Genomic DNA, 24,193 nt, shown 5'->3' on the forward strand with positions numbered 1-24,193 from the left:
CCTGGTTGGAGCCACACCTCGCACACAGAGAGAGAGAAAGGCAGAGAGTCTGTCAGAAAGCTGCAGCTGGTTCATGATCTCACTCCTTCAGCCGCTCATTGCCTCCCTGCTGCTCCTCTCCGGTGAGTCCGCTGCCTCTTTTTTTTTTTTTACTAAAAATAAGCAACACGAACAATTATTTCATTGTAATTCACCGGAGAAACATGTAAACTGATTAAAATGCATAAAATCTTCAGATGTTAGCTGAAGTTCTCAGGTCAACCACCTCCCTGAAGGACAGATTAATCTGTGAATTATTAATCTACTGTACACAAGAGTCACTTCACGTAATTTAAATGACCCTGCCATGTGGATTGAGACTAGATTAGAGGCTTTTAAATGTTTTCAGATGCCTCTTTGCTCCCATTCGCTTTGGGCAGGAAACATGTTAGTAATTACTGCTTTTCAGGCGCTTTTCTGGTTCAGTTTATATCACCAGCCTTAAAGGTTGTTTACCTCCTGAAATGAAGGTTCAGGTTGTGTTGAAGGTACAAGAGAGCAGAGTGAAGTTTCTAATCGGGTCAGAGAATCCAACGGGTCACAGGATACAGCATACCACCAGAACTCCTGGGAGGAAAACTCCCCTGGGCTTCATTACCCTTCGCTCTCTGGGCTGGATTTCCTGCCTGGACGAGGTGAAATTATCGCACATAATCTATTTTATTCATTTCTCCTCTGTGCACTGCAAAAACACAACATATTACTAAGTAATTTTAGTCTTGTTTCAAGTGGAGATATCTTAGGTTACTTGAAAAAAGGCAAAACTACCGTAGAATAAACGTTTGAGCAAGATGTAGGAGCTTGTTCTGAGTTAATAATTCCTTAATATTGATGAAAAAGTATTAGTGGATTATTTCAAGATTAACGTGGGAAAAAAATGACCACTTTTTAGTTAATAATCAAGAAATATTTACATAAAAATCTCCTATTTCTTGCTGAAAAGTTACTTGATAGTTAGTTTTGTCTTATTTCAAATGTACTAAGACATTTCCACCAGAAAAAAGACCAAAAAAATGACTTGGTAAGATTGTATGTTTTTGCAGTGTAGAGAAATGTCTGTCTGAGTTGTGCACTGCAAAAACACAAAATCTTACCAAGTATTTTCAGTCAAGTTTAGTGCAAATATCTTGATGAACTAAAAATATGACAAAAGTAACTTTTCAAGAAGATATAGAAGCTTTTTGTTTTAAATAATTAATTAATACTGATTAAAAAATGACTGGTTCCACTGAAAGGTTTTTTTCTCTATTAAGAAGTGAATAATGTCTTATTTTTTGTTAACTAATAAAGTATTTTTCATGAATATTAATCAATTATTGACTTAAAAGAAGCTCCCATTTCTTTCTTAAAAGTTACTTGTAAGTTAGTTTTGTCTTAGTCCAAATGTACTAAGATATTTCAACTAAACTAGACCAAAACTTGGTAATATTTTGTGTTTTTGCAGTGCAGTTTGAATAAAGAACCGTAATGAATCAAGAAAAGAGGAAGCTGATCGCTTAGTTCTGTAAAATCTAAATATTTAAATTAATCTGCAGCTAAAAACTCTCCTGAAAAAAAAGACTTTTCTTTTCTTGGACAAAAAACAAAAAGAGCGGAAACAATCAGAAGATTAGAGCGAGAAGGTGGAGGTTAAAGTCAGAGGTCGGAGGTCACAGACGACCCCTCTGCTCAGGATGAGCCAAAAATAACTGCTGGGCTGTGACGGATAGCTTCTAGTTTCTGGGTGCAGATCTATAGATCTGGAGCCAAATTACAGGTCTGCAGAGGGTGTAGAGGCGTGCGGCGAGCGGGAAGGAGGGAAACACTGCAGCGCTCTGTTCCCAGTGTCTGTGGGATGTATTCACAGCGGCACGGCGGTTACGTTAGCAACATGTTTAGTCATTTTTGGAAAGCCCTGACTTTCCACTGGGATTCACGTTTCTCCAGGCAAACATTTCTGGAAAATTAAAAGAAGAAAACCTCTGAGCCAGCAGATATTTCTCATCAGTTCTGCTGCAGCTTTGAGGTTTTAGTCAGTTTTTGTTTTATTGTTGTTGTTGTGCCAAATGCAAATCCAGCGTTTTAAGCTAAACGCTACATTGAGCTGTGACCCAGTTATGGGTTTGACCTCCTCACAGATAACCCAGTTAGTCCTGTTTGCAGCAGCAGGGGGGCTGGTTTCATCTGACTGGGTGTCAAAGTCATGAGAAGATATTTTTTCTTTTAAACGACTGAAGATTACCAGGAAAAGTTAAATACAAGCAGTTTGGCTTCAAGGAAACTGATTTCTGCATCGTTCTTGCTGTTTCTGGACTTGTTGCTGATTGTGTTTTTAGACTTTGTTTCAAAATTGTTCTGAATTAGTTTCATAAATTCGTTCCTGTCTTGTTAATGCTGGATTTTAGTTTCAAAATAGAAGCAGAGAACGGCCTGAAAAGCTGTTTTCAAGATAACGAGATCTAATTTTCTCCATATAAATCCATTCCTTTTTCTAAGTAAAACTATTCTTAGTTATTTTGACCTGGATAAGTTGCTGAAAATTATGCAAACAAGTGAAAATGTCACATAGACATAAAAATAGCATTTTCTTCAGGGTAAAGGTGTTCAAAGTGAAGTTTGGGGGCCAGTTGTGGTCCCTCAGCTGATTTTGTGCGGCCCCCCCTCAAGAGTAAATCATATAAATTAGGAAAAACCTGTGAAATTAAATCTACTTACAAAAATGTTAGATGCCATATAAACTGATAATCTTTTCCAAGCTTCCTGGTTTCTTTCTGTTGTCATGGTAACTAGGACCAGCTCTACTCATTAAGATCTACTCTAAAGTTGTCATTTGGTGGACCTAAATCTGCTTTTTATTGCTCTGTTAAAGCTCAGATGAATGCAGGAAGTGTTTTCAAATGAAGACTGAGCTAGATCCGGTTTCTATCGCTCAAAATAGACAAAAATATAGTTTTACTTTTCTTCAGTTGAGCCCATAAATGAAAAGCAAATTTTCTTTCTTTCATTTAACCAGCAAATCCTATTTTCAGTTTTGGTTCTATGATCCAGTTCCTACAAAAAAATTGGCTTACTTTATTTGATTAAATAAAATAGTTCCTAGATTAAAAGAAATCACAATAACATTTTGGTGATTTTACGTTTTTAAAAATTATATATGTTTTTGTTCTGAGATTATTTCTGAACTGATAATTTTGGCCAACTTTGCAAAAAGTTTGTACACCAATCGAACACTTTGAACAAAAGAGGTTCTTTACCTTTTCTGCAAAAATTGTTCTTAGATAACGAGATTTCACTCTGAACTCTGTACTCGTTCCTGAATTAGCTGTTTTGGCGTCCTGTCGCTTTAAATCCAGATTAACTGCTGCTGGCCACGCCCCCAACTCAGTGTTTACACTCGCACATGAAAACGGCTGCAAACTGATGCTCATTTATACATCTTTGAAAAGCAGAAGTAGAGCCATCTGCACAACCAACAAAAATGCAGCAAATGGTTTCTAGAAGACGACAACAAAAGTTGACTTTTCCAGCAGCCATTGTGCAGCGCATACATCAACAGAAGCTGAGCAAACATGCTGTTCTGCTTTGGTTGCTAGGTAACGGGGCTGGCCTCGGTTGGGGTTGCTAGGTAACGGCACGGCACCCATCGAATGTGACTTAACATTCAGGTGGTTTTTGAAATGGCTCATTTTCCAGATACCAAAAAACTTTAATTTATTGCCAATAAATATCTTAGTGATTGTTTTTAAAGCACTTGGGTTGTTTCTAGAAGAAGTTGAGACCCAAACTGAAAAATAAAAATCTGCAAAATGTGAATTTTTCATAATAGATCCCCTTCAAGGCTGAAACTGATGGTGGAGGCCAAGAAATCTCCTCTGTCTAAAGTGGAAAACTTTTGCCAATCTCATAAATGTTTTGCTGCAGATGAAATGCAGTCAGGATAAACGTTGTTGTGCAACATGTGTTGCGTCAACACAGCTTCTAAAATATGGAGGCTTGAGGTCTGACGTCTTCGCTGAATTGCCTCCCAAATCGTTGGCTGGTTCCCGACTTTAAGGACCCAAAAAGTGGGTTTTGCATGAAACCCTGGAGTAATTATGTGATTACTAAGACATTCCTGTAAGGGTTCTGTCTCAGATGTTTATTTCTGGTTTTCTTTTGTTATCTGGTTCCCACAGTCGGCCCGGTTCACTGACATTAAACGTCAGCTTGGCTGGATTTCAGGTTCTGACAAATATCTCAGAACCAGCAGCGGATGTGTGTGTCATGGAGTCAAACGCTTCACTGAGATCATCCCTTCAACAACCTGCATCCAGTTAAATCACTGCAGGAGGCTTTACTGAACCTTCTCACCAACCCAGAACCAAAACCCAGAACCAAAACCGAGTGTTTTGGTTCTGGGTTCAGAGAGTCTGTTTTGGACTCTCTGAACCAAAACAAAGAGTCTCTGTTTTGGTTCAGAGTCTTTAATGCTTTTATGTGTTTTGCAGGAAATTTGATCCCTGATTTGTAAGAAACTGAGACATTCAAAAGTGGAGTTGGTTTAGACTTGGTGTTTAGATTATCGCTCTGTTGTCGTACTTGGATCAATGAAACCGATTTAAATTTGGAAATTAGGAGAAAATCTCTGCATAGATTTAAGATTTTCTCTTAAATCTATATAAGATCTATATATAGATCTATATATCTACTGTTTTATATCTGATGGATGCACAATAAAAACTTACATCTAATTTGATCTTATGTTTAATTTCAGACTAGAGCTGAAACAATTAGTCGTATCAATCGTGATTAATCAGTTATTTAAATAATCATCAACTTATTTAGTAATTAGTTACTCCTTAACAAACCGAAAAATGGCCATTTGGTGAAAAAAACAACATATTCAGAGCAATAATTGAGCCAAAACTGCACGAAAAAGATATAAAATTAGCATTTATATAAATAAAAACCTTTTGTTTGGGAATATATTCTGCAGAAAACCCATCAAGTAGCACAGTTTTAGTTTTGTTTTAAATTCTGTAAAACACAAAAGTAAAAAAATACTTCTATAAAGCACCTTTTTCTGTCCAATTTATTGATTAATGCAAAAATGTATCAATTAATCTACAAATGCTCACTAAAGGAGCTCTGTGTTATCCTATTACAGGCAATGTAATGTTAATTTAAAAGAGGCTGATGATGTAAATTTATACATTTTTGCTAGTTATTTTCTGTAAAAATAAATAAAAAAAGAGTTTTCTGGTCTATAAAAACCGAACAAAGTTAGGGCTGAAACAATTAATCAGATCGATTGTGATTAATCGATTACTCAAAGAATTGTCAGCTAATATTTGGCTAATGGTTGACTGGAGTGTACAGACTGAAAACCACACTCAGAGCTAAAACTGTAAAAAATAATTTGTGTGGAAATGTATTTTACCCAGAATTCCTCCAGTGCCGTAGTTTTAGATTCACTCTGTTCAAAATCTGTAAGAAAGAAACAAAACAACAACATTTTATATTAACAACCTTTTGCTATCCAATTATTAATCGATTAATTCAAAAACGTACCAATTAAATGATCAAACGTACACTAAAGGAATGCTATGCTGTTTCGTAAGCCATAAAATGTTTTCTTAATTTTAAAAAGTAACTGAATTATTTGCTTATTTGCATCTTTTAATCCTTCTTCTAATACTGCATGAAAGAAGATTTAAGTGGTTAAATAAAAAACGTGCAAACGGTTCTTATGTCTGATGGTTGGAATAATCAGTGGAGCGTTTTGAATCGGCGTTATTGTTCAGTGTGAACCTGAAGGCTTGCGTCACTTTGAGGTGTGTTAACTTTCTGCTTCCCGGGGGAGAGAAGTGAAAGCTGCTCGTTGTGTCAGAACAGGAGGGTCGCCCGTTAACCGGCTGGAAAGTTTTCTACCTTTAAACGTCTGGATGAAAAGGCGCCATTGTGAAGCTGGACTCCAGCTGTAGCCGCTCCGCTTTCTGCCACCTTAAACGCCCTGTCTTCATATTCGGGGGTCGACGCTTTCCTGTCGTAAAGAAGCATTTTTTAAAAAGGGAAAGCTGAGAGGGACGTCCTGTTGGCTGGTGTTTACTCTGCGCTAACATGAAAAGGTTTTATTTTACAGCTCTCACTTACCTGCGCAAACAGAAAGTCCAAGAAGTTCACTGACAACCTGATAAGGAGTTCAGGACTTTGGCTCATTAAAAATCATTTTTGTAAACACTTACAACAACCAATAGTTTCATAAATGTAGCACAACACGTCGTCGTTCAGAATTAGCTGGAACAATAAGTACATAGCGTTAAAAGGAACATTAATAAAGGCTGTCACTTTGACAAAGTCCCAAATATGTTCCAGCATTATCATCACACCCTTTTAATTGTTTTACAGCTTGGAAAAAATGGTTTTGTTTTGCAATAAACAGAAACACCGAGCCAAATGTTTCACTGTGTGATTGTTTATATGATGCTTCCAGGAAGGAAAACTTTCTTTCCACAACGCTGTAAATTTACCAGTAATCTTTATAAGTCAAAGAGCCGTTTTTGCTCTCAGTCCAGTTAAATTAAACTCATTCAGAGCTAAAATTGGGGGGAAACAAGGTCACAATTTTGTTGTCATTTTTAAACAAACACAGTTCTATTTCTGTTTGCATATTAAATAAAAAAGTAAAGATTTGTAAGGGAAAAAGGACAAGTTTTCTTCTGTCAGATGTTGACATTTTTGGAAGATTACGTAAAAAAGATCCTATGAAAAGCAAAAATAAAGAGTGAAAATTGACAATAACTGCAGATAATGCAGAGTAGTAGGAGAAAGTAATACAGAGAGGAAAAGTACCAGGACTCCATAACCTGAAAGTGAAAGAAGCTTTAGGCTCTGTGTGGTTTTGTTTCAGTGAAAGCTTTGTGGGAGTGACGGATGAAAACAGAAGAACAAGCTAAAGGTAAACTAAGAAACATTTGAGTAGTTTAGCTAACCGCGCTGCTCCTCAGGAGGTTAAAGTGACCAGTTCCCTGAACAGGTTAGGACTGGTACAAAACATGATCATTAAATGTTTTTGTTCAAAATCTTTCTTGAATAATAAGATTTCAGTCTGGTCAACTGACTAGTTTGAGTTCCTTTCAGAATTGGCTGTTCTGGAGCCTTCTGTGGTTGCTAGGTAACGAGCTGGGCTTGCCTGGGGTTGCTAGGTAACGGGCGCAGTGCCTCCTGGTTGCATTCTGTGGATTTTAGAAACGAGTCATTTTCCAGACACCAAAACATTAAATGCCCGGGTGGGTTTGGGTTGTGTTTGGAAGCAGCTGAAACCCAAATGGAAGTAAAAGACGCGTGAAATGTGAATTTAGCACAATGTGTCGCCTCTGTTGGATTTCTCTTCCACTGTGTTGCACATTAACAGCCTCATCTTGGCTCACAGCAATAAGGAATAACTTTTGAAGGTATTTCTTAATGATTCTCATGGCCACTTCCTGGAAAACTGCAGAAATCCTGATGAGTAATCCGTTACTTTGTGTATGAACTTTGTAGTCCGTTAGGTCCCTCTGATTTCATCAGATCAGGGCGCTGATTAATCAAAGACGAAAAGTGGTTTTGGTGACGCAGTCTGTCCTTTCCAGCTTTAAATTAACACATAAAAACAAATGATGCATTTTTTTATGGGGACTTTAGGTTTCTTGAGGTCAGTATTAATGAAAATCTGAGAATAAGACGTAATTTCTGCCTGGTAGTCTGGTCAAAAAGGAATCGTTCGCTGCTTTCAGATGACTGATCAGGGAGTAATTAACAGTTTAGCCTCATGTTTAATGTGATGATGGGGTAAAACTGAATGGTGAGGATTCAAAAAACCCTCAATGAATTAAAATACATTCCCTAAATAGTGTCTCTACTTAGAAAAAATGTTAAAAACTGATGTAAAAGTATGAAAATGACAGAGAACGAGTTGCTGCCTTTCAAGTGGTGCCAGTAAAAGAGTCTAACACAACCAGAGCTCTGAGTAAAAGTACCAGGATTTCACAGTTTTTACTCAAAAATGTAAAACAAAAAGGCATAACATCAAAAATGATTGTACTTCTAAATAAAAAGTAATGGAAAATATGCAAATAATAACTATAGTCAAGGTGCAGAGTTGCTTTCTATGTCATTTGTTTGTTGTTATTTAGAACTTGTACTGGAGTAAAAGTCTAAATAATTATCACAAAATCTGTAATATTTTCCAAGTAAAGGTCTGAATCAGTGAAAACTCTTCAGGTTGACATGAATTAATAAAATTCTTATCATAATTAACACTTTATCTTGAGATATTGTCTATGTAAAACAAAATTTTCCCCTGGCAACCAGCTTCTCTGTACGGGATGCCAAAAATGCCAAAAAAAAGAGAGAGATGTAATAAAGAACAAAAAACAATGGGAGTTAATGAAAAGACTGGATTCTTCTGGTTAATTCTTTAAGTTTATTTAGTTTGTACATTATAAAACTAAAATAGTAAATCATCCTGAGAGGATTTTATAGTTTCTTGAAAAGCAACGATACGGAGATTTTGTGAAACCCTAAACCTGGTTTTCCTGGTTCCATCCTTTTTTTCTTCTTCTTGAATCTGAACCCATTTCTTTTTATTCAGCTTGGTTGTCTTTTTGTTTTTGCCTTATCACAGCCTGCTTATGGTCTCAGACAAACGGCAGCAGGAAGTGTGACCAGGTCTGTAAAGGAGGAAGTGGAGCAGAATAACAGCTCAGTCTCTGTTTTATTTAAATGATTCATGTTTTACACGGGGCTTTTTCATAGCTTACAAAATGTCAACTGGCATTTATTTTTTCAGCAATTCCTCAGATTTTTTTCAGTCTTGTTCATAATTTGACATTAAAGGTTTGTTAAAATCAATAATGAAACTCAAAGTTGCTTTTAAACTGGAAATGTATTTGCTTTGTTTTAGCATTAAAATTAATTTCTTGGACTTTAACTTATTCATTAGAGTTTTTCAGTGCAGAAGTGACTAATTCCCACAGAGAAGACAACCAGGTCTCAGTTTTCAGGTTTTTGTCTGGAGGCTTTTCTGACGCTAGTCATCAAGTTCGCCGGGGTCGTTGTGAAACCAGAGGTCAGACGTCTCGGCCGTCTTGTGTAAATAAGCGTTTCTCTCCCGTCTGCTTGAAGTGTGATCGTGTGACCTGCAGCCGCTCGCCTCCAACAGGCGGCCTGTTGTTGTCGTTTTGTGGCGTTTCAGCTGATTCTGCCCTCCAGCTGATTGTCGCTCAGCTGCTCTCACATCAGCAGGCCGGTGGCGACCGTGGCTTTTTGTTTTTATTGTTGTTTTGGTTGTTTGAATGTTTTTGGACTGTCCAGCAGATAAATATGTCACCAAAACTGGAATATAGACCCAATAAAGTAAATAATCATGTATTTTAAGCATGAATCTTTCTGTATTTGTTGAATAGATATTTCAAACAACCAGTCTTTTTTATAATTTGTTAAATTCTCCCTGATCAGTAGGAGCAGGCTTTCTGAAGGCAGCATAATGTTTTATGTTTGACTTTTTGAGAGGATACGTTTGGTTTATTTATTTATTTTTTTCCCATTTGGCTTTCTACCACTTCTAAAATCAACTTTCAAAAACCACCATGCTGTTTTTTTTGGCATTAATTTAATGTTTTTTGGTGTTTGAAAAATCAGCCATTTTAAATATCTCCTGATTAAGTCACATTCATCTGCTCTCCGGCGTTACCTAGCAACACCAGCTAAGCCCAGCCTGTTACCTAGCAACCCATCCGAAGCTCCAGCACGTTTGTTCAGCTGGTTCTACTGCTGTATGTGCCGTACAATGGCTGCTGGAAAGAAACAAGTGTTTTGTCTTTTCCTGCCTTCTTGTTGGTTGTGCAGGAGGCTGCACTTCTGCTTTTCAAAGATGTTCGGTTGTGTAATTGTGCATGTGTTTGCAGCCATTTTCAGGTGTAAACGCTGAGTTTTGGGGCGTGACCAACAGCAGCTTATTGGGATTTAAAGTGACAAGATGATTATGATTAAATGCACTTACTTTATGCAGTTTAAGTATATAAATCATACTTCTTTGTGTCCCAAAAAAGCGCATTACAAATGGGAATGTTCTTCAGCAGCACTGTTTGTGCTTGTGGGACAATAATTACTGCGACACAGTTACCTTAAAAAAGAATTTTAAAATGCTTCTTATGGTCACTTTTACTAAAACGTGGCTGAAATCATTTGGTTTAGGAGTCAAAGACCTTCAGAAAGGCTGGAGAGCTGTAGATCGGTAGCAAAGCTAAATAAATAAACGGGAATTAATCAAGTTTTCTGCGCAGACTGTGGATCCTGCCACCTGCAAACAACACAATGGGAGGCGAGGAGGCAGTTTTACCTCCTCCCAGTGATGTAATGGGACAAAATTTATTACAGCGGACGAACAAACAGACTGCAGGACAGGAAGTTTAGACTGAGTTTGCACCATTGTGCTGCTTATACTCATGAACGGCCATTCGTCTGTCCGTCTATCCACTGCAGACGGCGAAATGTAAATTCCTGAAAACTTGCATCACTTCAAATTCTGACACACAACTGAGCCTCTTTGCTTCCCTTTTCTCCAGTCCTGTCAAAGTCTTCTTTTGTTTATAATAATATTTAACATGAAGCAGAATTTTTCTGCTGTCTCACTGGAAAAATACCAAATCTTGCTTGTAGGGAAAATACTTTAATGCACTTCAAATGAGACAAAACTACCTTATTGGCAACATTTCAGTGAAATTTAGGAGTTTGTTTTTAGTGAATAATTTGTTAATATCCATGAAAAAATATTTAAACTCAAAATAAGACATTTTCCCATGTCAAAAGCAAAATAAAACTGGTTGCTAGGTGACGGCCCGGGCTTGGCTGGGGGTTGCTAGGTAACGGCTTTGTCCCCTTGGCACTGGAACTAGAACGTTTTCGTCAACATTAAGGAATTAGTTACTTAAAACAAGCTACTACATGTTGCTGAAAAGTTACTCATAAGTTAGTTTTGTCTTATTTCAAGTACACTGAGATATTTTAACTAGAAACTAGAAAAAAAGAACTTGGTTAGACTTTGTGTTTTTGCAGTGCAGGTCACATAAAAACTGCAGAAATTAAAGTTTTGTAAATTTAAATTTTATAAAACAAAATGCAGTTTTTAGTCCACCAAACCTCGTCTGTTTCCATTTACACTCTGGTTGTAATCCAGAGGTGAACACGTTTGTTACCAACCCTGAGAGCGAAAGTGTTTACAAACGGAGGTAGAACCATCACACACAGGCGTTTTCTGTCCTGATGAGTCGAAATGATGGTTTGGGTAATTTATGTAAGATTAAGCTCAGACGTGTGGAATGTTTTTCGAGTGATGGCTCGCTCAGACAACACAGGATCTGAGTGCTTGTCTGAGTCCAGATGAAACCAGCTGATGAAGGGAACCAAGTCGTCAAAATGGAAAATAATTTTAAAAAATCCCCAGGATTTGGTGGAGACCTTCAGACTTTTCAGTCTGATGAACTGTTTGATTCCCAAACAGGAAGTCCTCTCCTTGGCGAAGCCGACCCCTCGGGCTGAATTCCTCTCTGCTGATCTTTGTGGATGTCAAGCATGAAGCTACATGTTTCTGGCCTCCACATTCCTCCCTTATCATCTGCTGAAATGTGTTGGAGGGACTCCAGATAGTTTTCTACCAGGCAGAGCCGACTCAGAATAGACGCAGTTGGAGCTTTTGATCGGGACGCAGCAAACTCCTCCCGCCATCCAGCCGAGGTTCGCCTGGTTGAAATACAGAAACAAACGGGGAAAAATCAGATTTATTATCCTTAATTGAACCACGGATAAAAACATCAGGTGGAGATGATTGTGATCCAGATCTGCCACCAGCAACATGTCCAACCATCAGGAAACACTTGATCCCATAAACAAGCTCTGCCCCGAAGGCACAGGTTTCCTGCTCTGGTTGATGAATAATTTTTACATTCGATGCCTGCAGTTGAACATTTTGTGCCTGCTGAAAGCTGATCTTTGATCTTCAAATGTTTTTTTTTTTGTTTTTTTTTTTACATTTCACAGGATTTATTTATTTTCTAAGCAATAAAAGCAGCAATTTATTTTGTTTTGACATTCAGTTGCTTATCTGAACTTCTTTCTCAGATAAGCAAGAAGTTATCTGCTTATCTGCAAGCAACTTTACAATTTACTGCGCAAATTGTAAAAAATTGTTTGTAAAATTTGCAATATTTAGCCTCAAACCGGCTCAGTGCTGCCCTCTGGGTTGAACAGTGGGTACTGCAACCAAAATTTCCCATTGGTTACAGTCCAATTTTTTAGTTTATTTCATTTACAGAGTAACTAAACCCCTAGTCAACCTTTTTTGTTGCAAAAAAGCTGTATAAATTGATTGTTAATGGTACTATCTTCATTTTAATGTGGAAATTGAGACATTTTTTGTAAATTTGTTTATTTTTTGCAATATTTAGACTCAAACCGGCTCAGTGCTGCCCTCTTTGGGTTGAACAGCGGGTACTGCAAACAGTAGAATATTTTTGCTTATTTTGTTTAAAGAATAACTAAACCCCAGTATAATTATTTGTTGCAGATAAGCTGCATAAACTGGTCCTTAGAGGTGCTGTCTTTCACAGCTATTATTACTTTTATTAAATGTAAAAAGATTAAAATTAAATGGATAAGTATGTAGAAATGAGTGGATTATATTTATATTTAATGGCTGCCAAAGCAGCTCCAGTCTATTTTTCTTTTGTTGTGCTTCTAAGTTAAAAATAGCCGCAAATGTTATTAATGCTCACAACACTTGGTAGTTAAAGAACGACTTATTTCAAAATCTGTTCAAAGAGCAAAGAAAAGAGTTAAATATTTTAATGTGAATAAATGTGATGTGTTATTTTCAGGCTGCTGGTTCCTGAGTGTTAGTGAGCCGGAGTAGTTTTCGTGATCTGACCCACCGGCGCCGCTCCTCCAGGCCTGCAGCTCCTGGTGTGCGTGTCTGCTTGTGTTACTTCCTGCTGCTCCGTGTTTGGACCACACCTAATGTTTAGTCACGCTTAATGTTGCTGCCGTGTTGACGTCTCCCAGGGTTTGGTTCCCATGCAGCCCAATGACAGACTGCCTCAACGTCTGCAGACGACTTGCTCATGTTTGAGCATTTCTCCTGGAAATGTGGTGATTTTTGGACCATAAGTGCTATTTAAGCATCTAAAAAATGTAATCACATACGCCGTTAGCGTTTCGCTGACCGAGCCTTATTTGGTAGCTTCATGAATCTCTGCTCTGCATTGAGGCTTTGATTTGGGGCGGTTTTTAAAGAAAAGAACTGAAGGTTAGATGAAGGTCTAGTTGTTTTAAATCAAGCCGTTAGTGCGAGCAGATAAAGCAACCTAATGTGGAGCCATTTAAAGATTGCAGATTGATTGTGGTAATTTAGAAACTTGAGGCCGTTTGAGTCTTTGAGGTGGACATGCAGAGGCATTAAAATAATTCCTGGTCGCTGAGGCATTGAAAGGCGAATAATGTGATAAATAAAAGGAGCAACTTTCAGAACGACGAACCAGAGGACTGAACTTATAACGAGACTAAATTATTTAATGTTCTGAATCTGGAAAAAGAAAAAGTTTGTCATGTTTTTGTTTTTTTGTGTGTGTCTTCGCAGGATGTTTGGATTTCAACGTTTGAATCTTCTGAGGAGTAAATTTTAATTTTAATTTTTTTGCCTGAGGATTTTTCACCAGAGGAAATTTGTGGATATCCTGATTTTCTTTTTTTTCCAATCTGAACCACCTGGAGTCCCTGTAGATTTGTATTTTTTTAATCTACAGTGGGTTTTTTCCAGGGTTTTACCCTCTGACTGTCTACATTTGTGTGGCTTTTTGTCTGGATGCCCCAGGATTATCCACAGACTGCAGTTCCTTCTCGGGCCTGCAGGGCGGCAGCAGAGAGCAACGGCCAGCCGCTGGACAGGCAGACCGTCGGCATGAGCGACTTCTGGCACAAGATGGGCTGCTGCGTTGTAGCCAAGCCTCCTCCGGTGAGAAACCAGCACCTCTGGTTCTGATCCACATGGGAAGCCATTTTAAAGTTACACCGTAAAAAATGTACAGAGTAAATTTGGTGTAAGTAGTCTGTCATAGAGGATAAATATGTAGGAGTTCATTTATAAAATGTCAGAGTTCCAAGTTAAATATTTAATTTGCAAGCTAACTATTCAGTTTACAAAATAAAAATTTTAATAGCTAAATATTTACCTTTAGTTCTAAAGCTAAATATTTAGTTCACAAATAAATGTTTAGGTCTTAGCTAAATACTTATTTTGAATAATAAATATTTAGTTAAAAAAATATTTTGGAGTTAAGTATTTAGTTTGAAAACTAAATATTTATTTAGAAAATAATTAGTTTAAAAAATATTTAATTTGTAGTATTCACAACTAAATGTTTAGTTGAAAATTAAATGTTTAGCTTGGAAATTAATTGCTTACTATCAAATAAATATTTAGTTCTGAACTAAATATTTAGTTTGCAAAAAAATATTTAATTTGTAGATAAATATTTATTTTGAAAACTAAATATTTAGCTCCCACTTAAACATGTACTTAGGAAATTTATATTTTGTGAGAACATATTTTGTTTTAGAAAATAACTTCATGACTTTTTAGTATTCACAAATCAAATATTTGTGAATATTTAATTCCCAAATGTTGTCTTGTGAATTAAATATTTAGTTTGAGACTCCTACATTTGTAAATGTGTCAGTAGCATAGAGGAAAATATGACTTTGAAAAATGAATATCCACATTTTGATTAAACCAAACCAAATTACTGTTCATTATTTACAGTGTAACTTTTAAAAGTTTTTTTTCATAGCAAAACTGCGAAGGAAAACACTTTTTCAAGAAAGTCTGATGATATAAATACATCAGACCTTATATCATTGAGTTGATCAACTCAATGGTTGATCAACCATTGAGTTGATCAAATGGTTAACCATTTGATCAACTCAATGGTTAACCTAAAATAATTTACCAACAATTAGATTGATACACTATTTATTATCACTGAAGATGCACTGAGAAATTGTCTGGTGCCCGTAATCAGCTGATTTTATGCATAACTGGGTCAGATCTGAAACTCTTGGGTGTGGAAATTTTGAAAAAGACTATTTTTAGTTCTGAGGGGAAACTAGATTGTAAATAACGTTTTGTCAGCAGGGTCACGTCGCCCTACAGCCTGAAGTTACAGGAATCTGAATCTGTTGAAACAAAGTTGTTCTTCTTCATCGTTTTGAGGAGCCTATTTCTGGTTATCAGATTATTCTGGATTAGGAAATCCTGGCAGGGTAAGAATTTGCTACCTCTGCTGGGAATACTCACGGGATTGCTGTTAGTAGTGCTAACGTTGCTAATCAAGCTAATCGCTAATATAACAATACTTAAGATTCCTCCAAAAAACACTTATAACAACCTATTTCAATAGTTCAAACACCAAATAGACCTTAATATCCATTGAAACAGCTGGTGGAAACTAAAGTGGTCAGTAAGGACTGAAGAAGACTAAACTGAAGAAGGACTCCTGTCTGTTTCTTGAGTGCAACATTAGCACTAGAAGCTAAAATGTGCTTCTAGTGCATATTTAGGTGCTAACTGTTGCAGTTCAACCAGTTAGCATCCAGGAAAAGAAACAGCCGATGTTGCCTCAAGTAGCTTTGCACATTGTGTGTTATTTTTAAGAATATTTTATAAAGAACTGCAATAGGTGAATTTTCCACAAATAATTTGGAGTTACGTTCCACAGAAAAAAAACATTCAGGAAAACAGATGATTTGGGTAAATTATAGTTACATTAGTAAATAGTTATCTTATTTGCATTTTTTTCTAATTTCTCCAGTCACGTTATATGAGATTTGTTTATTGCACATCTTAAATGTGCATTTAAAGCCTTGTGTAAAGAATATTTGTGGACGAAATGAGAAGGGAGAAAGCTTTAAAGCTAACTTTACCTGAGCGCTGACTGTCGATTCACCTAAACGAGGTTCAAACCTGAAGCATTGTTACTGGATTTGTTCCAACGTGTTGCAGATGTGTCCTCATGATGTCTTCACCAGTGAGAAAACAAAAACAGAACCAGGCTCTCAGTTCCCCCTTTTAAACTTCGTGCCAAAACAGCATACAGTAGTACTGACAGAACCATTTATTCTACAGTCACTGCAGGTGGAAAATATTTAGCTTCTGATGTTTATTAACCTGATTACGATTCAGGTGTTGCTAAGAGAGACAAGAAGAAAACGTGGATGTACGGTTCCATTCAGTCAAATTTCATGCTTTATTGGCATCAATGTCACATTAAAATTGGATTAATAATTGTTTGATTGAATAATTCAATTCCTGTAAGTATCTTTGTCTAGTTTCTAGTGCAAATATCTTGGTACTCTTGAAATAAGACAAAACTATCTTACAAGTAACTTTTCAGTGATAGGAGCTTGTTTTAAGTCAATAATTCTTTAGTATTTATAAAAAGTTCTAGTTCCACTGGCAGATTATTTCACTTATTTCACAATAAACAGGGACTTCGCCGTTACCTAGCAACCCCAGTCAAGCTCAGCACGTCTCCTAGCAACCAAATTCAAGTTCCATTGACAGATTCATTCACTTATTAACATTTTCCCATAAGTAAAATAATCTGCAAGTGGAACTGGAACTTTAAATTTTTTTGACTTAAAACAAGCCCACATCTTTGTCTTATTTCAAGAGTACTAAAATCTCTGATCAACAAACTAGACAAGAAATACCTAGGAAGAGTTTGGGTATTTGCACTATAAGAGCATGTTGGAGTAACTTATTAACCTGGGACTGAGGGAAGAAGTTGGAATACCGGGAGAGAACTCATGCATTCACATTGAGAACAAACTTCAGCAGAAGATTAAAACTCAGGACCTTGTTGCAACAGTGATACCAAATGCACCAAAGTGCAACCTGACACAGAAATCTACAATAAATGAAAATGTGTCTACTCAATTTTAGTTGAGAATCGATTAAAGGTGTATTTTGTGCAGATTTCATCTTGGAAAATTACTTTTTGACTAATTGTGCATTCACACCACCCCTGTATAGTCTGCTCTAGTCGAACTGAAGAAAGTCTGGTTCGTTTGAAGAGGTGTGAATGTGTAATCGAACTCTGATGTGGACTGAAAAGGTGAACCCTGGTCTGCCTAGAAATCAAGGTCTTGGTTCAATTAAAGTGAACTCTGGTGTGATTCCAATGCATATGTGAATGGAAAGCGGACCGGACACCGCTCAGAAAGCAGGAAGTGAAGTAGAGTGCAGGGATTTCTGGGTAAATACAATCAAAACAAACACGCTAGTCTGGCGCTAGTGGAAGAAATGGTTCGTAGTCTTTTACAAAGACCAAAGAGAAATCCTACAACTACTAAAGTCTGATGCTTTTCCACGTTGTGAAAAAGCAAGTTGTCTTCTTCTCTGGTTTTTATGACATTTCCTTCAGTGGTTGTTGTTGTTGCAGCACCACCACAGGCCAGGAGGGGAACGAGTTTTCCAAAGTATTTGGTTTGTTTGACAGTCTGGTGTGAAAGTGAACTGCACCAAATGAAAATGTAACAAATGTTGTAACTTTGATTCCCAATTGAACCCAGTCTACTGGACTATCAGGTGTGAAAACAACCTAAATCATTCCAAACCTAATTCAAAACTCCTTTGTTAATCCCAAAGGGAAATTAAATATGATTTTATTGCAGCTATCCCCATGGTGACTGTATGTGAATGCCTCACCTGAACTGTAATGTTTAACATGTCAAATAGCTAACAGAGTTAGCGTGGGCCCCTGGCACTATGGGCGTGAAACCCCACCACATGTACCTTCACACTGAGCGTACAGACACGGTGCACGCTGGCGGTCCTGGGAGGAAGTTCTGCTCTGCGCTGGTTCCCTCCAGGGACCTCCTCCCTCCTTCCTCCGCCTGTATTTTTAGAGTTTTCTGTTTGTTCCATTGTAGCGCTGCAACAATACACCTTTAACAAACACACAGCAGCCAGCAGGGACTTCACTCTGGAACCAAAAATAGCCGTTTCTCTTTGAGGATCTGGACGGTAAAACTGCAGCTGTTCCAGAAAATGATGTAAAGGAAATTAATGTTTTATCAGACATGAGAAAAAATAAGATTGTCTGTGTTAGTCGTCATTTCAAGCTTCTTCTTTTTTTGTTGCCTCTAAATACATTTTCAAATATTTTTTCTCTAGTTTTTAATGCAAATATCTTAATACATTTGAAAAAAGACAAAACAAACTTACAAGTGACATTTTAGAGAGTGAATAATTCTTCAATCTTGATGAAAAAGTACGGATTATTTCATTTATAAAATGGGAAAATGTCTTGTAATAAGTGAAATAATCTGCATGTGGAACTAGAACTGGTTGCTAGGTGACGGGCTAAGCTTGGCTGGGGTTGCTAGGTAACGGCTCAATGCCAGTTGACTGTCAGTGTAACCAGTATTTTTTTTAATCAATATGAATTAATTATTTACTTAAAAACGTTGCTGTTTAGCAACACATATGTTGCTAAAAAGTTACTTGTAAGTTAGTTTTTGTTTTATTTCAAGTGTACTAATATATTTGTACCATGAAGTAGATCAGAAGTAGGTTGGATTTTGTGTTTTTGCAGTGTATATGTCTTTCTTACTCTTAAACAACCCTTTTTGTCCATTTGAGTCATTTTTTTCAGTTTCAGTTTTGCATCTTTTCCTTTCAGTTTCATTTTGTAATATTATTGATGGGTTTTATTGCAATTTGCACCAAATATTTAGTGATTTTAATTGTTTTTACCTTTCTGTGGTTTGTAAAATTGGTAACTGACTCACACTGGGGGATTCACTGTGAGCTGTTACAGGCAGTAAAGTGGCCTGCAGTCAACACTATTTGTTTGTCGAACAGCTGATGGAGTTCAAACATAACATAGGACCAGGATCAGCTCCAAATGTCTGTGACGTGCTTTTATTTTGAAATTCCATCTTGTTCCTTTGATGTTGGTGACTCAGATTACGTGACGATGATATTTGGGGTGAAGAAGAAGCAGCTGTTTATCAGCCCAACACAAAGGTTGCCAGGAGAGACGTTTTCCCCTCCGCTCCACTTTAATTGCGGCGACTCTGTGTTGCGTAACATAAACTGCTCCAGGATTAGATTAGGCCTCAGTTTGTTGAATCTTAAAGCATACTGCTGCCATTAAAATCTGGCAAAGTCGCAGCTGTGTGAGCAATCCCAAGGTTTTGCTAAATGACCACAAGTAAATCTGAAACAGAGAGCTTCACCAAAGCAAGGAGGGTTTGTGTAACTGTTGAGCTGAAAGTTGCAGCTCCTCGTTGCTGCAGCACCTCAACCCAACTCTCATGTCCTGATGAAATTAAGAGCAAAATTCCTCCCAGTTTGTCCATCAGCGCTGCCCGGTTGCTTTTTTTTAATTACTGTTGCCATGGCGGCAGCTGTAGCTGTGGAGGAGGACGCGTGTAGGCCGAGCGGTGAGTCACTCCCAGCTGGTTGAAGCCGCTGCAGTGTGTGGTCCGAGTCTCCATCTCAGAAAACTTCCCCTGTTTTCTTCAAACATTTGGAACCGCTAATGAAATTAAGAGGGACAGCATTATGTAAGAGCTTGACATCATGTCGTAATGTTACTCCCTCATCGAAAACATGCCTGCAGCGTCAAAACATTTCTGAGAAATCTGTTGGTCTCCATGGCAACCACTCAGCTGCGCAAAACGCCGGGGTGGATCTAGCTCTGCCTTCGAGTCGCAGCTCCTCCTCGCAGCTAACGAGCTTCCCGTCCTGCCCCACTCGGCTCCTTCAGACTAGCCAGCAGCAATTAGCAAACACCTGGTGGGACTGCTGAGCTTGTTCTCAGTGCAACGCTGGTTTAAAGGGGTAACAGAGGAACGACTTCCTGAGGGCTGAGTATCAGAAAGAGCAGGAGTTTTTAAAGAGACAGGGGCCCAATTTCAAGTCAACTTAATTTTGTAACACAATACTGCCCCTTAATATCAAGGTTAAACTAAATGATAAAATACTATAAAGCAGCAGGTGTAACAAGGGTGCAAGCCCCTTCAGCCCTGGTCTTTCTTATGCATTTTCTTTTTTCTCAGCCATTTTTTGCATTTTCTTCACATTGTTTTATTTGTGGGTTTACTTTCCTCTTGAATCTCTTCTTGCGCATTGATAAACCAGTTTCTGACCAGTGTATCTGCACCATTTTTTAAACTTACATTGTGTGAAATGATCCTGCAGCTCCTCTCCCTCCTGCACTCTTTAAGGCTTGTCGCCTCGCTTGTGTTCACCCATCACTTGTAGTTCTGCTGTGTTACATAAAAGCTCTGGATAATCCCGAGCATAAGCCTCTTAAATCACATCTAAATGGTTCTGATTGCGGCTTGGATGTGTTTCCACACAGCGGGGTTTACTGGACTTCGGGAGGCGAACGAGGTTTTAATGAGGGGTTTCATTGGCTGATTCCCAAAATTCCCAGTGTCACTGAATGCACCAAAAGGAGCTGAACTCTGAAGGAGCCTTGCACTGAAACCTAATTTCAGGTGTTGGATGTAATTTCTGAAGTAAAATCTGTTGTAATCGCTGCTTTGAAGTGTGTGGGGTTCCTGTTTGATCGCGGAGGCCTCCTGGTGTTTTTCCTTTTCCTCCGTCTGTTGCGTCACGTTTTGTTGTTCCTACATGATTCAGTGGGGTGATTTGAGACTGAGAGTATGTGGACATGTGGAGACACATCAGGGACAGACCATCGGAGGAACAAAAGAGACGCATCAGAAAGATATGAAAGTATTTCAACATCACAGTCGTCACATTAGGGCAGTGGTCTGCTACACTGCAAAAAATCCTACCAAGTAACTGGTCTAATTCCTAGTACAAGTATCTCAATACACTTGAAATATGTATTTCATATCAACATTAAGAAATCCTTGACTTAAAACCATCTCTTTATCTTGCTGAAAACTTAGTTGTTTTTTTTATTTCAAGCGTATGAAGATAATTGCACTACAAACCGGACTCAAATACCTGTTTTTGCAGTGCACCTGTTGCTCCAGAGCCACATGTGGCTCTTAAGAACCAATAAGGAAATATTTTTGATTATGGATGCAACAAGAAACAAGAGCTGCTCTTTAAATACTTGCGCAAAATTTCATTTGTTCTAAAATCTGAAAATAGAAAATAATTTTAGTTTAATTTTGTTTGACTTCCATAATGAAACATTTTATGTTGCACTGCAAAAACACAAAATCTTGGAGAAGAGTGAGAATTAAAATAAATGCAGAGAAAACAAAAGTATCATAGGCATTAAAAATTGAGACATCATTTAAAGAAAAGACACAAAATAAAACTGAGCGATGACAAAAAGGCACATAAAATAAACTGCTGTTTCCATTAACACCTATAAAGATACATGCACTGCAAAAATGTAAAATCTTACCAAGTATGTTTGGTCTTGTTTCTAGTGGAAATATTTTAACACGCTTGAGATGAGATAACTTACAAATCACTTTTCAGCAAGATCTGAGCTTGTTATATGACAAAAATGTATTAATATTGCTAAAAAATAAAAATACTGGTTACTTACACTGACAATTAACTGGCACTGTGCCGTTACCTAGCAACGCCAGCCATGCCCAGCCCGTTACCTAGCAACCAAATTCTAGTTCCACTGGCAGATTATTTCACTTATAACAAGACATTTTCCCATGTTATAAGTGAAATAACAGAACTGGTACTTTTTTATGAATAAATATTAAGGAATAATTTACTCGTAAGTCAGTTTAGTCTTGTTTCTAGTGAACTATGATGATTGCTCCGGAAACTAGGCCAAAAATACTGCAGTGCAGAGCAACAGGTGCACTATCTGTCCACGTTGTCTATTTCCTTTTAACCTGTTTTCAGTTAAAACCCTGTTATTGTGTCTTTAATGACATTTAACCATAATTTCTGTCTCAAAATGTCCTTTCTCCTTCAGATCCATTGTTGATTTCTCTAAAGTGAAAAATCTCTTGTCTCTGTGTAGAAGAAGAACAGGAGGAAGATCGACCGTAGCATGATCGGCGCGCCGACAAACTTCATCCACCTAACGCACATCGGCTCTGGGGAGATGGGAGACGGCCTGCAGCCGGTGAGATGGCAGCTCCAATCTCTGAGCCTGACCTTTACGGTTTAACTCAGAGGAGAAAGTAAAAGTAAACCTGTGCAGCTTCACGGCAAACGGAGACGGCCAGGCTTCAGTCCAGCATGAGGACAGAGGCGCTCTCTGTGAGCGTGGGTGTCAGGAAGTGTCTTGTGGCACTGCATCCTTCCTGCTTCTATTTTGGCTTTTCTGCCTCACATCTGGCATGTGGAAATCTGCATGGCAGTCACTGAGGTCGTCCTGGACCGGCCTAGAAATCCTGCTCCAGTGTCGTTTGGTGTGAATGCAAGAATACATCAGACTAATGGCTGAGTTTTTCCACCTGAAGTTTACTTAAAGGGGATTTCTGTTGGCGAAATTCACTTTTTATATTTCTATTTTCGTCTCCACTGCTTCTAAAAATGGACCAAAACCTTAAAAAAAAAAAAAAAACAGCCATTTTATTTTGACATAAATTGATGTTTGTTGGTGTTGGAAAAATGAGCCGTTTCAAAAATCTCTTGAATGTTAAGTGAGAATTGACTTGCACACTGCAAAAACACAAAATCCTACCAAGTAATTTTGCTCTGGTTCCCAGTGAAAATAATTTATTACATTTGAAATAAGACAAACTTTTCAGCAAGATCTATAGGCTTGTTTTAAGTAAATAATTCCTTAATACTGATGAAAAGGTTCTAGATCTATTGGCAGATGAATTAACTTTAACATGGGAAAATGTCTTGTTATAAGTTAAATTATTTACCAATCGAACTGGAACTTTTTCATCGATTCATAAGGAATTTTTTTACTTAAAACAAGCCTCTATATCTGGCTAAAAATGTACTTTTAAGTTAGTTTGTCTTATTTCAAGTTTGCTAAACTATTTTTACTAGAAACAAGAGTAAAATTGTTTGGTAAGATTTTGTGTTTTTGCAGTGCAGTGCACCGTTACTTAGCAACCCAAGCGGAACTCCTACACTTTTGATCAGTGCTGTACAATGGCTGCTGATAAAGACGAGCGTTTTATCGTTGGCTTTTCATCCAGAAACCACTTGCTGCATTCTTGTTAAAATATTCATGATGAACAATTAAATGAATCATTATTTTAGATAATCTAAACATATTTATTCCTTCATTTATGTCTAAAATTAACTTCTAAATAATAGATGTATATTTTCTTTTGATGAAAAGTAAGTGTTCAATTTGCTTTTAATGAGTTAATATATTTTATCTTACTAATTTATAAATTTTTATTTTAAACTAACATGCATTATCTAACTTGCTTTCCATAATAACTGGTTTTTTCTCTTGTTTTTATCGTTATCCCTTCCTGTGAGAATAGTTTAATGTGCTGTGTGTCTCCTGTCGGGTGTGACTAAGTGTTTTTCTTGTTTTTTTTAACAGTCAGGGTCTGTTCAGGAGCAGATGAGGTCTAAAGGCCCCAACATGAACTGCAGGAACAGCCTGTTATAGCCGGTAAGGACACAACTCTCACTCTGAGCAGAAAAAACAGAGCAGATTAATGTTGGGTAACTCAGTCTGTGTTACAACCTGCAAAACTGTCGAAAGCATTGTGACTGTGAAACCTTATGATTCATTATTTGTTCAGTAACTCTGACCTTGGATGGCGCTCAGTCTGATCACAGCCGTGTGTCTTTTTGGCAAAATGTTCCTAATTTTTAACCATTAGATATTATTTAGATCCCCAAAATTAAATATTAAGCAAAGTATTAGGAACTGAAGGCTTCAGTGACCATTTTTGCGGCTGCAGGACAAAACAGCTCTCAGGAAAGAGTTTCTATAAAAACGCTGAAAACTCAAAATATTTTACACATTCAGATAAAATTTGTATGTCCTCTGTGACTCTTTTGCAGAACTGAAGCCAAATTACAGCTTATTATTAAGCATAAGCTAGCGTTAGCACTGCTAGCCACCACAGGAATTAAAAAAAGGTCATTTAAAGCTCCGATTGTCATTTAGTTAAAACATCTACACAGAATCTGAGTGTTATTGCACCGGGT

At 37.5% G+C, this 24,193-nt stretch overlaps 1 protein-coding gene and 2 long non-coding RNA genes across 7 annotated transcripts in view; 1 reads left to right on the forward strand and 2 right to left on the reverse strand.

Annotated features, from left to right (window-relative positions):
- The window catches only part of cdc42se1 (CDC42 small effector 1), a 26,920-nt gene continuing 2,727 nt past the window's right edge, over positions 1-24,193 (forward strand). Inside the window, exons 1-5 of one of the 2 annotated variants that reach the window (XM_081612440.1) lie at positions 23-122; positions 12,912-12,998; positions 13,670-14,044; positions 22,077-22,181; positions 23,577-23,648. In XM_081612440.1, the coding sequence (XP_081468566.1) occupies positions 13,895-14,044; positions 22,077-22,181; positions 23,577-23,645 (324 nt within the window). In that variant the 5' untranslated portion in view covers positions 23-122; positions 12,912-12,998; positions 13,670-13,894 and the 3' untranslated portion in view covers positions 23,646-23,648. Of the gene's footprint in view, positions 123-12,911; positions 12,999-13,669; positions 14,045-22,076; positions 22,182-23,576; positions 23,649-24,193 lie in introns of both variants that reach the window. The other variant, XM_008422254.2, reaches the window with a different exon arrangement.
- Positions 5,432-6,295, reverse strand: LOC103472546 (uncharacterized). 2 transcript variants are annotated; one of them, XR_534888.3, is made up of 3 exons: positions 6,243-6,295; positions 5,929-6,040; positions 5,432-5,484 (listed from the first exon to the last, which is right to left on the reverse strand). It is a non-coding gene; the product is annotated as an uncharacterized LOC103472546 (long non-coding RNA). The 2 variants fall into 2 exon arrangements; XR_014089716.1 differs by having other exon boundaries at positions 6,151-6,274.
- The window catches only part of LOC103472549 (uncharacterized), a 17,992-nt gene continuing 5,248 nt past the window's right edge, over positions 11,450-24,193 (reverse strand). For all 3 annotated transcript variants that reach the window (XR_014089715.1, XR_014089713.1, XR_014089714.1), the window contains one exon: positions 11,450-11,778. This is a non-coding gene — a long non-coding RNA (uncharacterized LOC103472549). The remainder of the gene's footprint in view (positions 11,779-24,193) is intronic.

The sequence above is a fragment of the Poecilia reticulata genome, chromosome 11 (genome assembly GCF_904066995.2).
Source record: "Poecilia reticulata chromosome 11, P_reticulata-male-v2, whole genome shotgun sequence".
Taxonomy (NCBI): Eukaryota; Metazoa; Chordata; class Actinopteri; order Cyprinodontiformes; family Poeciliidae; genus Poecilia; species Poecilia reticulata.